Here is a 16,469-nt window from a genome sequence, read left to right as displayed (position 1 = left end):
CAAGTGTGGTAGTAAGACACACATGGCTTCGTATGGAGGGTGTCCAGCCATTAATAAAGAATGTAAGAAATTTTGCTTCAGCTTGTTGAGACTTGAGTAGAAATAATACTACCACATGTGGTAAAGTTTCCTGCACGTCTGATAATTCTACTGTGCACAAATGTGAATGTAGTGGATGTGTTGAAAATAACAAAGGTTTTGTAGTTTGCCTCTCTGAAGGAATTTCTAGTGTAAATGATCCTCACTCTGAGCACATGAAGAGACCTCCCATGTGTGTAGTGGAAATTGCTGGGATGAATCTTGACCTCATGGCTGATTCAGGCTCTCCATGGACCATCATTTCAGAAGAATACTTTGAAAGCAAATTAAGCACAATGTTAGATGTTACAAAAATGTTGCCGTTTGACATTATTGCGCAAAGCTATGATGGATCCAGAATTGATGTTACTGGGTATTTTGATGTGATTCTACAATTTTAAACTAAGAGTACTAGTATCAAATTGTATATTGCTGTTAAACGGGTGAATGTATTAGGATGGAGAGACCAGTGGAAGTTGGGGATCATCCTCAAACCTCGATCTAAAGAGCCTGTTATGTTGGATATAAGTTTGTATATGGAAAGTGTTGCTCTTGTTGTTCCAAATGATAAAGAGAATTTTATAGAGGAAAAATTCAAAGATGTGTTTTCTGATGTTTTAGGTAAGCTAGGAAACTATTCACACAAAATCAAACTTAAAAGTGGTGTCATACCGGTTAAGCAAAAGTTAAGGGGTGTGCCCATGAATGTCAGGGAAGAATTTAAAAACATGTTGAATGATTTGGTTGCTGAGGGGATTATTGAGCCCATTGATTCAGCTGAATGGGTTTCTCCGATTGTTTTAGTGAGAAAACCTGATAAAAATGTAAGAGTCTGTGTTGATCTCAGAGCACTTAATGCTAGTATCATCGTAGACTGTCATCCGCTACCCAACATTAATGAAGTTGTGTCAATATTGGAAGGTGCCAAAGTGTTCTCCACGTTAGACCTCAGGACAGCTTATCACCAAATTCCCCTTACTGATGAGTCCACAAATCTGACAGCTTTTATCACCCCATAGGGGTGTGATAGAATGCCGTTTCGTTTGGCCTCTGCGGCCTCAGTTTTTCAAATGGTGATGTTCAATATATTCAGGGATACTAACAAATATGTTAAGTGTTTTCAGGCCGACATTTTAATATTTTCTAGCCATGGGGAGGGGCATGTAGGTCATTTAATAGAAGTGTGTAATAGATTAAGCAAGAGTGGTCTCACACTAAAGGCCAGTAAATGTAAAATGTTTAAAACTTCTGTGGAATATTTAGGCCACACCTTATCTGGAGACTGTGAGTGCCTAAAAAATCTAATGTTGATGGCATCACTAATGCCCCTTCCCCTTCGAACGGAGAACAATTACTTTCATTCACAGGCATGTGTGAATACTACAGTAAATTAATTAACAACTTTGCGCCAAAAATGGAACCTCTTAGGAAGCTATTGAGGCATAATGCTGTTTTTGAATGGGAACAAGATCAACAGCAAGCGTTTGAGTCAATTAAAAGTGATATTCTTATGGCACCCACACTTAACCCCTTTTGTATTATCAGGGAATGTGTTATCACTGTAGATGTAAGTTTATATGGCATTGGAGGTGTGTTGTCTCAGAGATGCAGGAAAGATGAATGGAATGTGTGCTTTGCTTTCTGTACTCTGAATGATACTGAACGCAGGTACGCTGTAATTGAGAAAGAGCTGCTGGCCTGTGTGTGGGCGATTGGACTATCGTAACTACATTTGGGACACTACATTTATTTTAAGGACAGATCACAAACCTCTTGTAAACATTCTTTCCCCAGGTGGTGGGTGGAATTCCACGGCCCGTATTGCCAGGTTGACCTCCAGATTGCAGGAGTATTGTTTTAAACCAGAGTTTGTCCCAGGTAAGGAAAATGTCATGACTGATTTTATGTCACGTCTTCCTTGTAAGGTTAATGGTGATGACAGTTCTGAGGATTCAAACATTGTCACCACGGTCCAAGATGTAGTGACAGGGACATTGAAAGGTATCACTGAAGCGTCTTGGAAACTCTCGGAAGAACAAGATCTTCCTTGGCAAGCCATCAAAAAATACATCTTAGAGGGTTGGCTAGATAAAAAAATTTAGCAGAGGAATTTATGCCAATGTTCGAAGTCTCTGAAGAATTCGAATTAGAAGGGGATTTAATTTACAAAGCTGGAAAATGTGTTCCACCTTTCGGTATCCAGAAGCTCATTTGGGAGTTGGCACACAGATCTCACCCTGGTATGTCAGCCACGAAATGCCTGGTAAGAAACTACTTTTGTTGGCCAGGTTTAGATCGCATGGTTGATCGGACAGTTAGAGAATGTCAAATTTGCATGAATAGTGAGAAAATTATGAAGTTAAATGTACCCCCTTTAAGCACTTCTGAATGGCCCCTTGAACCATGAAAAAGGTTAGCTTGTGCCATTTCTAGCCCTTTCATGTGTCTACCTCATGATTCACGCTACGCTTTGGTCCTGGTGGACTATCACTCAAAGTGGCCAGAGGTTAAATTCACTTCCAATTCCTCTACTAATACAGTTATGAATTTTTCAAGGAAGTTTTTTCCAGAGAAGGTTGTCCATCAGTCCTAGTCACGGACAATGGGGTACAACTCACCTCTACTGGAATTAATTTTCTAAAAGGTCAGAATATTAAACACCATACTGTGTCTGTTTATTAACCACACGAAAATGGTCTTGACGAGCGTTTTAATAGGGTCCTGAAAGGTTATGTATCTGATGTGGTTAAACTGGAGGGAAGTTGGAGAAATTCATTGAAGGAAAAACTTTGGTCATATAGTATTACTCCCCATACCACTACGAAAGTCACTCCTTTCCGTCTCCTAAAGGGGCGAGATCCTGCATCATAAATTTGCCCTTGGTGGTTCATAGTAAAAAGGTTAGAATAGGTATTTCTCCAATGAAATGGTAAGTGATGTTGTATCTAAACAAGTCAAAACCAAAAAGTGGTATGATTGTAAATGGAATACCAGAACTCCAAATTTTAGTATTGGAGATTAGGTCAGAATTAAGAAACCTGTTTCATCCCTAAATGTTCTGACAAATTTAGTAAACCCATAAAAGTTGTGAAAGTTTTTGAAAATAGTGTAATCACACAAGATAGCAGATTATGGAATGTCAAAAGTGTCTCCAAGTGTCCTTTTGTACCTAACTCATGTAGAGATGGTCTTCCCAAATCCCTCAATGTTCCTGAAGATACAGTGTCTTCTAGGGTCAAGACATCTCTTCGATCAAGGAACCCCCCTAAGAAGTTGTCTGATTACAATACATAACTTAACCTGTTATTTTGTGAAAAAAGGAAGTATGGTACATTTGCATTTTCTCACTGTGTTATCATCTTTTCCCTTTAATGTTCATGATTTTATAATGCACATTCTAATTCCTTTTAGAATCTTTGTTGGCTGCTAGACACTCAGGTCAGTTGTACCTGTTCCTGTTTGCTGACCGGTTGAACTTTGTTGCTGTGCTGCATCCTATTGAATAAACATATTGGGAAAAAGAGAAGTAGCACTGGGCAGAGGTGCTGCTTATATCTATGTGCTGCAGTTGTGTCACAATTACATATTCAATTAATCATAAACCACGCATGTTTTTATCAAAAAAGTATTTTTTTTATTATATTATTGTATTTTACTTTTATCAAAAAGATTTTTTCACATGATTAACAATTGATAATCATAATGATATTTAAAAACTTTGTGTATACAAAAGCACAATCAAGTATAAATGTATAAAAACTGGTCTCCTTCTATTCAATAGTGAATTTGTCCTATATGAGAATATGACCACTAGAAAGAACAGGTTCTGATCACCTGCTTATTAAATACAAAACAGAATTGAAACAATTTCCACATTAATACAATAGAAGAGAAGAAAAGCAGTATCAATACAAAATATAGAAGAAAAAGGGGCTAGAACACTGGTTTCTGACAACAGTTATCACCAACGCGTTTCGGTGTTGAACCTTCCTCAGGGTGATTGAACCAGTGGCATACTGTACAGTTGCTCGGAATAAGGGGATATACTGATCTCGTATATTAATCAGAAGTAGTTGTCCGTCTAAAACAATCTCACTAATGTTATCTAAAATTGAAACGTAAGGGTATTCCTGAGAGTAAGTACAGCTGCTGACTCTTTTCTTGCTATTGTTGGTGCTATTGCTGAAAAGAAGATCCTTTTATCTTTTGAATCTATGGATGCATGATTTAAGGGCATAACCTTCCATTTATTGATGGAAGGGATGATGCTTCCGAAACACTGATATCGCTGTCTAATAAATATTTGATGGCGAGACGAGAAACACGGTTTTTCCATATTGCGATCTGTGATTTGGAAGAACGAAAGAAACTTCAGGGAGGCTTCTCGCAGGTATGCGCGAAGCTTATCCTATTGAATAAACTACATTAAATCTACTGGATTACTGTATTTATTACACTCTGTGTAGTGGTAGTGCGGAAAGTTAAAAAATAAACCAGCCTTTTTATCAGCCATTAACCTCTTAACCGCAGCGGCAATTCCGCTACAGTGCGGCGGTTTAGTGCAGTGGGCAGGGCTGCGTTGGCCAACGGCCGCACTGAGCACTACGGAGGTAGTGCTCGCATCCGCCGTTGGCTGACAAACGCATGGAAGGAGTTAATTGATTAACTTAAAGCCAGGGCCACTGGAATTATCCGTTTCTGCAGCAGCAGCATTTTTCACAGAATTATCAGTGTACCGCATTTGCTAAATAATCTTCCTGGATCTCTTTCATCACCTCAATTCACTATTCACCATGTTTTCTACACGTTTTGCGCATTAATGTACCATTTGCACCCCACATGCACTAACTGCATCGTTTCACTCATCAATTTGGATGCTGCTCTTGTTCACATGGATTCTCTTTTTGTACTCCTCTGGAAAATATGTCTTAATATTCATTTAGGTATATAACTTTCTCTTTAATGCGATGTGCCTCTCTGAATTAAGTATTTCATTTACTCAGTAAACAGACACATGCCAAATAATGTCACATCAAAAGTGATGGGTGGTTATGTAGCAGAAGCATTGAGGACCCCACTTTACCCTGGACAGACATTTGCATCTGATATTGTGGGGAAACAATTAACGAAACAAATCTTCAATGCTTCCATGAAATGAAATCATACTCCATTTTTGGCATCATAATATGAATTTTAAAAAAGTAAAGTCCACATTAGCAACACAAGTATCAACTAATTTAGAATGATAAATATTCCATATTTAGATCCCAGTAATTACCAGACTCAATGTCTCTCCTGCCTCACAACACAGATCTCACTTCAAGGGCTTCGGTGTAAATACCGCCTGGAAATGCAGCAAATAAAGATCGCCGCACTTCCAGGTCATCTTCATTTACATGTCCTTGCAGAGAGAGGCATTTGTGCCCCCCTGGGAACCCATCCATGCACCTCACAGTTTGAAGACCTCTGCTGTAGGGGATGCATTTATTGAAGAACCTATGTCCATAGTCTTTTAAACTGTCAAAAATATTACAATTTGAACAAAGGTACTTTATTGAAACCAAGTAAATGTGTGGGGGCTCAATATCACATGCCCACTGTCCACAGTGCTGGGAGCTTTGGTTCACAAAATGTCTCCCAAAATATTTCAAGCCTGTGTGTTTTAACTGCAGAAATAGTGTTGACGGCTGAAACTCCCCTTAATGTTCTACAGTGTAATAAATGTACTTGAAAATATATTGTTATTTCGCAAAACTCTGCCCCCCACCCTCCCAATGATCTTCCTCCATTTTTGGAGTTTCTTGCAAAACGTCTTGTAGCCAAGAAGAGCATTCACAATTGTGATATGTAAGCATGCCTCAAACTGACGGGGGATTTGCCTTCATATTTTTTTAAGTGCAGAGAAAAATAAAATCAAAAGTAAAAAATGGCAGAGATTCTCAATAATGTTTGGTCAACAAAACAAATACATATCAATAGACAAACGTTATCCTACCATTATATCATGAACACTTTCTGACTGTTGAAGACCCTCTGGAAATTCTTGTTCCCCTTCCTTAAAGTCGCCATTTTCTTTAAAAAAAAAAAAGGATTGTGTTACGATTTTAATAACATAATTGTGCTTCTATTGTTTGGTAATATACTTTATTTTTACATTTCTAGTTTTGGTATTCTCTTTATTCTTGTCACACAATTCATATTTAAATCATCTCACATTAAATCTTAATTTGGTACATTAAATTATGGATTGATTAAACTATACATGCCAAGGGGCAAAATTCGAGAACAATCTCTGAAAAGACCTTAGGCTAGAGAACAACCTCCTCCTCTTTAAACCTAACCTAAAACAGAATAGGTAGCAGAATGTCTTCACGTGGCTTCCTCTAACTCATCAAAATGAATTCTCCTGCAGCCTACACCAAACAATTCACTTTTCTTATTCTTTCCTTGGACGGAATTCAGTCTTGTGCCAATAGTTTCAAGTGATCATTGAATTCTCATTTATTATCTTCTATGTTATTACTGTGGTCTTATTAAATATACAGCTTGTTTGTTAAATGGTTTGCTGTGCCTAGAAGCTGAGCACCTTGCATTTGTTTGCACTTTGTAAATAGTAAACCTAAACATACATTACAGTATTGTTCATGCCTACAATCAAGGAAGTTTTAATTGCCATACAGAGCTGATTTAGGTTGTAGAATATCAACAAAAGTGGTCTAGCAAAGAGACCGTTTATCAATAGTCCATTGGGGCAATACTCACTGTAGCTGATCAATACTTTTGTAGGAGCCCTTTCCTCACCAGAATTACCACCCCATATGCGCCTGTGTGGAGTAGCTAAAATAAGGACAGGAGGCGGCATATAAGTTGGTTATGCTTTATTCCCCCGGAGTGCCGGGAACCACGTCCTTTCACTAAGCGGTTGGCGCCTCTGTACAAGATGGCCGCCTTCCACTTCCTGTCCCGCCTTTCCGTTTCCGGGTGACGGAACGCTACACCGTCACCACATATCTCCCCCCTTTATTCAATAGCAATGTAAGGATATTTACTGTCTTACTTGCGGTTCATATCAAAGTCCTTGAACTTCTCCGGTATCCTTACTACTCTTCCCGCTCTCGTCTTCATCACTCTGTCTCCTCCTTTGCTATCTTGCTCTGCCGTGCGACTCCACGCTCCTATTCCTTCTTGGTTGCTTCCCGTCTTGTCCTTTTCTGTTCCTTTCTTGCACCAGCCATTCTCACTTCCTGACACTCTGATTCCTTCGTCCTTAGCGGCGCCCTTCTCATCCACTTGCTGCATACCTTCTTCTACATTCTCCTTGTTCCTTTTTCTACCTTCTTCTTCTCCACTGTCTACATCCTCTGCTCCTTCCTCTATCTCTTCTCCCCACTTCAAAATCTTGCTGCATTTCGCCATTCTGTCCTGCGACCACACCTTGCCGTCGCTGAGCAAGGCCGACCTGGCGTAGGGCTCTAGTACTTGTAGGGGAGGTGTGAACTTGCTCTCCCCCTTCCTTTTTAGGATAGCCATCTTCACCCTTACCCAGTCGCCCTTCTCCAGCGACACTCCTTGTACATTCTGTCTCTTGTTGAAATGTTCCGTGTACATCTCCTGCGCCCTCTCCAGGTTCCTCCTGACCACTGCTGGAGACCATTTACTCTGCACCACCATCTTCCTCCATCTGACCTCTGCATTAACACTGCTCCAAAGCCTCAGTCACTTGCATCTGTCATTAGAATGGATTCTGCTCCCGGGTCAAACCCCTTCAGGGGTATGGTCTCACTCATCTCCTGTTTCAAAGCCTCAAATTCTTCCTGCTCTTCCTTGTTCCACTGGAAACCGTTTTTTTCTTTGTGTCTTGGTGGCAAAGTGGGGAATGAATTTACTATAATATTCAGCCATCCCCAGGAATGATCTAATGTCCTCCTTCTTTCCTGGGGTAGGCGCATCCAGGATAGCTTTCATGTTTGCCCTCTTTGGCTCGATGCCCTTTTCACTCACTTCATGGCCAAGGTACGTGACTGACTGTACACCGAATCTGCATTTTGAACACTCTGCCGTCAATCCGTTATCCTGCAACGTGCGTAGTACGGTGTGCAGTTTCTCATTATGTTCTTGTTTGGACTCTCCCATGACCATGATGTCGTCCTGAAAGAACTGAACACCTTCCACCTTGCGAAAGAGTCTGTGCATAAGTTTCTGAAATACTGCGGCTGCTGAGGCCAGGCCGAATGGCATCCTGACAAACTCGTAGCAACCGAAAGGTGTGATAAATGACGTGAGGTGACTGCACGATGGATGTAGTTTCACCTGGTGGTAGGCTGAGGAAGAGTCCACGATGGAGAACCATTTGATGCCTTTCGTTTTTGCAAGCATCTCATTGATGCGGGGCAGGGGAAACTTGTCGACCGGGATATTCTTGTTGAGTTCTCTGAGGTCGACGCACAGCCTCACCTTCCAATTTGGCTTCTGCGCTACCACTGAGGGCAAAAGCCACTCCGCGCTTTCGATGGCCCTTATCACACCCCCTCTTTCCAGTCTGTCCAGTTCTGCCTGCACCGCTTCCCTACATCGGAAAGGGATGTTCCTTACTTGGTGAACGACTGGTTTCGCTCCTTCCTTCAATTTAATGAGGTGCTTGTACTTGGCCAGTCAGCCTATTTCTCCGCTGAACACCTTGGGGTACGCCCTGTGCCAGGCTTCATCGTTATTCTTTTCCTCCATGTCCATAAGTAGGATTTTTTCAATGCCTCCTGGGTTCAGCTGTATTCCTAATGCCCCTTGGTCTTTCCAGCTGAGTACTGATGGGCGTAATCACATTTGCCAAAAGGAGCAGAGCCCTACCTGGTAGCGCAGAGTGAGGAAAGCGCTCGGAGAGCTCTACAGAAGCGGAGCAGCGGTTCGTTCAGCCAGCCACAGTCACCGGATTCCTGCCACCAGTCGCGCCGCCGCCTAGGGACTACACTTCCCATCGGGCATAGCGGCGGCGCGTTCCCCGACGCCGCAAAAGCGCCGGGAGGGGCGCTACATAGGTGGAAGCCCTCGGTGGAGCGGGGGTGAGGCGTAATCACATTTGCCAAAAGGAGCAGAGCCCTACCTGGTAGCGCAGAGTGAGGAAAGCGCTCGGAGAGCTCTACAGAAGCGGAGCAGCGGTTCGTTCAGCCAGCCACAGTCACCGGATTCCTGCCACCAGTCGCGCCGCCGCCTAGGGACTACACTTCCCATCGGGCATAGCGGCGGCGCGTTCCCCGACGCCGCAAAAGCGCCGGGAGGGGCGCTACATAGGTGGAAGCCCTCGGTGGAGCGGGGGTGAGGCGTAATCACATTTGCCAAAAGGAGCAGAGCCCTACCTGGTAGCGCAGAGTGAGGAAAGCGCTCGGAGAGCTCTACAGAAGCGGAGCAGCGGTTCGTTCAGCCAGCCACAGTCACCGGATTCCTGCCACCAGTCGCGCCGCCGCCTAGGGACTACACTTCCCATCGGGCATAGCGGCGGCGCGTTCCCCGACGCCGCAAAAGCGCCGGGAGGGGCGCTACATAGGTGGAAGCCCTCGGTGGAGCGGGGGTGAGGCGTAATCACATTTGCCAAAAGGAGCAGAGCCCTACCTGGTAGCGCAGAGTGAGGAAAGCGCTCGGAGAGCTCTACAGAAGCGGAGCAGCGGTTCGTTCAGCCAGCCACAGTCACCGGATTCCTGCCACCAGTCGCGCCGCCGCCTAGGGACTACACTTCCCATCGGGCATAGCGGCGGCGCGTTCCCCGACGCCGCAAAAGCGCCGGGAGGGGCGCTACATAGGTGGTAGCCCTCAGCGTCGCGGGACGCGAGCGGGACGCCCGGGGCGAAGCCCGGGCAAAGGGCGGGCCCTCTGTGGCCCTCAGAGGCACGAAAAGGCCAGGCTAGGCCATCCCTATTATATTTATTTGCTGCAAACCAAGGTACTGAACCCTTTGTGACTTTCTGGTCTTTACATTGCATTACTGCCACATTATTGTTATCGCTCCATCATTTCCAGCAGTACAACCTACTCGGCTCGTCTTGACGTTAGGGTTTCTGTTTCTTCCTCTGCTATTATCCTAAGTATGGGGAAAAAACGGGTCCCTGTCCCAGCTGAGTCTGTGAACACCTTAGACTCATATCTTGTGCAAGTAGTTAACGATATCAATAACAAGCGCAGGCAATCTCTTGGGTTGAGTCAATCACCCATTTTGCCGTCAGCAAGTCCATCGATAAGCGCCCTAAGTTCCGAGTCATCGGAACTACTGCCAGATAATCCCCCAGGGACCCCAGAAATTCTGATTTCTCAAGATCCGGATTCCGAGGATAAAGCTGACTCTGACCTCCAATCAGATAGACAAGATCTGATCGACTTATCAGATAACACCACCAATGATCTAAATCAGCAGACAGATGCCACGGAAGTAGTTCTTCACTCTCCGCAAATTGCCACAAGGGCTGTCAGAACTTGTCGGAAATCTACAGCGAAACGCGGGGGCAAACATCTTAGCAGGAAGAAGGCCGCCACACCACCCCCGACTCGAGCAAGGAAACAGCTCGATCCTGTCACTGACATTGAGCCAAGAAGTACAATCGACGAGGACCTCTTTAACAGAATCCAAGATATGATTGATATTAAAATCAGGACCATAATTAAACCCATGATAGGGAAATTGGACAAATTAACATCTGAGGTAAAAAAGTTGGGTGCGGTACATAGTAAGCTGGCAGACAAGGTTGAAAATTTATCTTCCCTCGTCACAAACTTAATACCCACAAACGTAGAAGCCACCCCTAATGAGAGCAGCTCGCAACCCATACAGCAAGGGCCGTGACTCCCGCCCCCATCATCCTCACTACCACCATTACCCGCAGGGGGCCAGGCTGCAGATACTGCAGTCCCTAGCATTAGTACAACTGCTGCTATAGTGGAAGCACACCAAGTGGACATTTCTGCCCAATTTATCTTGGAAGCCTCGCCGGTTGTCCTGGTGTTGGCCAACGTCCCAGTCTTAACGCAAGGCAAAGCAGAGTCCAACCAGGACCTAAAAGACAAAGCGTTACATTGGCTAACCAATAACATGTTTATGACAGAACAGGGCTTTGATAAGCTGGCAGGGGATATTGTTATGTCAAGGAGGGTCCCATGGATCGGTAGCAAGCCCAAAAAGTTTCAAGGGGATTGTGTCATCTTAAATTTTGCCAATGCCGAGGTCCTCCCAGACATTTTAAACAACATCTTCCCGCCCCAACGACGTAGTGGCTCCATAATTCCTCTCACCCTCAAGTTCTTTTTTGACAAAAATAGATTTACCACCTTACCTAAACCTCCTACCTACAAAAGATCTTCCAATGCTGACAGATGGGGAGGGGGCCCTAGACTTCGACACCATAATGATTGGTATCAACCATCAGCTTATAGGGAGCCAGGTAGACCCTATCGCCCAAATGACCTAAACATCAGGCCACCTCTGGGACAAGAGCCAAGAGGGAATGTTTGGGGTTCTGGTATAAGGGGCTTTGACTATAACACCAGGGGTTTTAGGCCTACACAATGGTTGGGAAACGATCAGTTTCCGGTACACCCAATAACCCCACAACCTCTGTGGAACCTAGCTCCATTTGGACAGGCCCAGGCAGCCACCCCTTTTGAGTGGGGTTTTGGCACTGGCAACAGATTTGCTCCCTTGTCAGACTTAAATTCCTGCGACTGACTCGAATCAGAAGCAGTCCAAGAACGGGAGGAGGCGTTCGACTCATCAGTTACAGGAGGCGGCCAGGTATTGCAACAACCAATAGCTGAAAGCGCAGATGAGAATGCGATAGTAGACTTAAGACCATCCACTGACCACTGTAAGATAATGAGTTGGAATGTGGCGGGTTTAAACGCCAAACGCCAGGATCATGCATGGCTAAGTTTTATCTCTAAGCATCATATCATCGCCCTGCAAGAAACCTGGGATACGGCGTATAACCTTTGGTGGGATGGGTACATTAGTTTTACTAAACCAGCAGTCCCTAGTAGAGCGGGCAGAGCCAAGGGGGGCTTGGCGATCTTGTTCTCACTGGCTCTAAAAGGCAGCTATAGGCAGATCAGCTCTGATTCAGATAACATTTTAATGATCGAGAGGGTGACCAGCAAAGACTGTAAGTCACTATATGTAAACTTTTATAATTCTAGGAATAGCGATTATAATGGTCGTAATATCGCAAGCCTAGATACCATTTTAAATACAGTACTTCAGGATAAAAATTTTGCTTATGAGTTAATTTTATTAGGCGATTTTAATATTCATCTGTGTGAATTAGCCTGCAAGGGTAGTGAGGCAAAGGATGCGGAGGATGCAGCCATACAGGGCCCTCATTTCGAACATTCTGCAGAGGGGCAGGAGCTTGAGGAACTCCTGGCCAACTTTGATTTAATTGAACCCGACTGCGCCCTGAGAACTCCAACTTTCATCGGCACCTTACATGGCACAGTGATCGATTATATTTTCGTAACTTGGGGAATTCTAAGCTGGACTATGGCCTATTGCACCGTACCCACTCACTTCAGCGATCACAACCCAGTCCTTCTTGAAGTGGCCTGGGGTGCCTACATGGGGGCACCCCCAGCAACAGAGAAAGTGGCACATCCCCTGAGGACCGCTGATCAAAACAGACGAGTGAAGTGGGCTAAAGTGATACCGGACAATTTCTATAATAAATGCTTCCCCAAAATTAAAGTCCAAGTTGAGCTTTGTAGAAACCCGGATACACAAGGGCACACCATAGTCGCAGCATATGAGGCAATCTGCGCCCAAGTCTCTAAGGATCTCCTGGTTAAAACCACCCCGGGAGTACAAGGTCACAAGCGCTGGTTTGATCATGAATGCTCGAAAGCACACAGAGAACTGCTAGCGGCACTAAAATTTGTACCCAGGGATAGAGCTGAAATCTCTAGAAAAAGGAAGATTTACAAAGCGGCCACAAAAAACCGCAAAGACGCAATCAAACGCGAAACCTGGGATAATCTCCTTTCCGCGGCTGTACTAAAGGACAGTAGGAGATTTTGGGAGATCTTAAGGCAACCGCTATTTGCGGAAGATAACAACGCACCCATGGACTGTGTGATCGCAGATGAAACATGGTTGTCCTTTTTCAAAAATGTATATGGGGGTGATGATGACGAAGGCAGAAAAAGGGTTCAGATGACTAGTAAAAACGTACACCCCATTATTTTCAACTCGCAAGAAGTTGAAAAAGCACTCTTGGCAACCACTAAACACAAGGCACCTGGTCCGGATGGGGTCCCGGCTGACTTCTTCATGTTTTCTCCCAAACTATGGGCCGAGGTTATGGCAAATTTGTTTAACGCAGTGAACGGCAACCCGGCGCCTGCCACATGGGCGATATCCACGATCGTCCCCATCTTTAAAAACAAAGGGCGCAGGGACGACCCCGCTTTCTACAGGCCCATATCCCTACTGGATTCGACTATAAAAATATTGGGCAGAGTTCTGTTAGCCAGATTGAGGGAGAACATCGAGGACCGTGGAGGCCTATCAGACTTGCAATACGGTTTTAGAGAGAGAAAGGGTACCATTGAACAATGTACTAACTTGCATCTCCTTATTTCCAAGTATACTGTAGCCAAGGAGGGGTCTGTGTTTCTTGCCTTTATGGACCTTTCATCGGCGTTCGATCTCGTTAATAGATCAAAATTGTGGGTGATCCTGTTGGAGCTGGGCATCGAAGAAGCTTTGGTCTCGTTCATGGCCACTATGCATCAGGAGCTCTTCGCAGCAGTCCGAGTGTCAAACAATGGCAGATGTACCCCACTATTTAAATCCTTAAAGGGGGTACGTCAAGGCTGCATCTTAGCCCCCACGCTTTTTACCATCTATATCAACGGCTTGGGGGCACATCTGCGCGGCCTGAATGCGGACGTCCCACGTGCAGGGGATGTGCAAATTCCGGCACTCCTGTACGCTGACGACGCCGTGCTGATTGCTCGAACTGGTGTTGGCCTCCAGACTCTTTTGGACGCTTTTGGCATTTTTATGAATAATGTATCAAAATCACACACTATGGTAATGGGGCGCGAGTGCACCAAAAAAAGGCATAAATCTTTCTTTTGTAGTGGGGTCCCCGTCTCAATGGTAACGAAATTCCCCTATTTGGGTGTTTTATTTGATCAAAAGGGAACATGGGGACCACAGATAAGAGCCAAAAAGTTGGCGGTAGTTAGATCCTCCTCAGCGATCCTTGGTTTTGCAGGCAAGCTGGGAGCCCGGCCCATGGAAGCTCTTTTAAAGATCTATAAGAGTAAGCCAGTGGCTATTGCACTTTACGGTTCGCCTTTGTGGGGCTACGCTAACCTTGACCCTATCCAGAGAGCGGAAAACAGATTTATTAGATCCCTTTTATCTGTCCCTCAGTCTACCCCAACCTACTCAATCCATCAAGAGGTGGGCCTACCATATCTGTCAGACCTACTGGGTTTAGCACCCCTGATTCTATGGTTGAAATTATGGCTAAACGAAGACCTCCCACTAAACCATACAATCTTGAAGGATGTTCTATCGTTAGATAAACATAGTAGTATCCCATGGATGGCATACCTAATTAAATCTTTTACCGACCTGGGCCGCCTTGAGCTCTTTTTATGCCCAGATAAAATCAGGGTGGAAGATATAGGTCACATAAAAAAGGCATTTATGTATAGGAAGGAAGTGCAACGTGAGGATGCAGAATTATTGAAGCCATCAGTCAGGTCTCATAACCTTTTGGTTAGCGCCCCTTCAATTGCACCTTATCTCATTTTTGTAACCGTTCCCTACCATAGGTTTCTGCTAACCAAGTTCAGGTTTAACCTGATACACTATCATCTTGGTTCATATAAGGGATGGCAGAAGCCAGATGAAGCCCCACCATGTAGATGCGACGACTTCTCGGTGCAGGACACACTGCATTTCGTCATGTTTTGTAGCTTTTTTCAGGAGCAGAGGAAAAAATACCTACTCCCTGTCCTGAAAGAAGCGGGCTTCACTCAGGTTCGTCCAGCCTTGCTTTATTTACAGCTCTTGTCAAATCCCCGCACTACCTTTTGCATCGCGAATTTCTTAGTTGCCGCAGCTAGGGCAAAAGCTGTCGGTCAAAACTCGCCTTAGTAATTTTTAAGGGTTTTTATCAGAATTACTTTTGCCTTTTATGAATGAACTTGTATAGTCTTAACATTTGTATAGTATTTAACTTTTATCTGTAGTTTTAATGACTTTTACGATAATGCTGGGCTATGTATGTATGGGCATATGTATCCTATGTTATGTTTTACTGTTTATTGTTTATGTTTCTTTGTATGACTTGTAATAAGTCGAATAAAGATATCCTGACTGACTGACTGACTGACTGACTGAGTACTGATGGGCCCCTTTCGGCAATGTACAGTTTGCAATTTGCTTGACGGCCCCTGAACTTAAATAATAAGGGACGGTACCCTAATATGGGAATCTTTTGCCCTGTGTACGTGACCGGTCGTAGATCCATCGGATGCAACTCTTCCTTCACCTTGGACACAAATTTCTCCTCCCACACTTGTCTCTGTATTATGGTGATGGGCGCTCCGCTGTCTGCGATCATCTCAATGGGTACACCTCCTATGTGCATGTCTAATTTGGGTTTTTCTGACTCGGCACCCTGCATTTCCAGTACCTGGACGTCAATGTAGAGGATTTCCTCCAGGTCTTCGTCCTCCACTTGGCTCCCTTCTTCCTCTTAGTGTTCTTGGTCAACGTATCTGACCATGGTCCCCTTAGGTTATCGGCAGCATACCTTTTCATAGTGTCCGAATACACTACAGTAGGAGCATTTCGCCCTGAAAGCTGGCTGTGTCCCCCCCTGCCTCCTTCCGGGCAGCTTGCGCGCATCGTTTGGACATTGCTACCTTTTTCACCAAGGCCCAGACCTCTTTTAGAGGGGCATCCCCGTTAACCCACAGCTTTTCCTGGACGTGGGTGCTGGACGTGTGCATAATGATCTGGTCTCTTATTAGCTCATCATGCAGCGTGCCAAACTTAATTGTCAGGGCTAGTTTCTGTAGTGCCACCACCTATTCATCAACCGATTCTCCACTCTTTTGCTTCCTCTGGAAGAAGTTGTGCCTGTCGATAGCTACACACACTACTGGTCTGTAGTGCGCGTCGAAGTCTGCGATGGCATGACTGAACACATCTGTGTCTGCCGCATCTCTTGCGCCCTTGACGATGGTGTCGTACACCCTAATCCCCTCCGGGCCCAAATTGTGCAGTAGTATTTTCTTTCTCCTCTGGCTCGAGAACGCTACTTCGCCTTCTTCCTCTAGGGCTTCTAAGTAGTTGAGGAAATACCATTTCCAGTCTTCCCATTGCATTTCCGGCTCCC

General features: G+C 44.6%; 1 protein-coding gene across 1 annotated transcript in view; it reads right to left on the bottom strand.

The window, feature by feature from the left end:
- The window catches only part of TTLL8 (tubulin tyrosine ligase like 8), a 759,264-nt gene that overhangs the window by 673,100 nt on the left and 69,695 nt on the right, over window positions 1-16,469 (bottom strand). Inside the window, exons 7-9 of the mRNA XM_086930808.1 lie at window positions 8,604-8,617; window positions 7,183-7,222; window positions 6,074-6,129 (exon numbers count right to left, since the gene is read on the bottom strand). Of these exons, the coding sequence (XP_086786934.1) occupies window positions 6,074-6,129; window positions 7,183-7,222; window positions 8,604-8,617 (110 nt within the window). The remainder of the gene's footprint in view (window positions 1-6,073; window positions 6,130-7,182; window positions 7,223-8,603; window positions 8,618-16,469) is intronic.

The sequence above is a fragment of the Lissotriton vulgaris genome, chromosome 1_1 (assembly GCF_964263255.1).
Source record: "Lissotriton vulgaris chromosome 1_1, aLisVul1.2, whole genome shotgun sequence".
Taxonomy (NCBI): domain Eukaryota; kingdom Metazoa; phylum Chordata; class Amphibia; order Caudata; family Salamandridae; genus Lissotriton; species Lissotriton vulgaris.
This window is presented reverse-complemented; position numbering and strand designations above follow the sequence as displayed.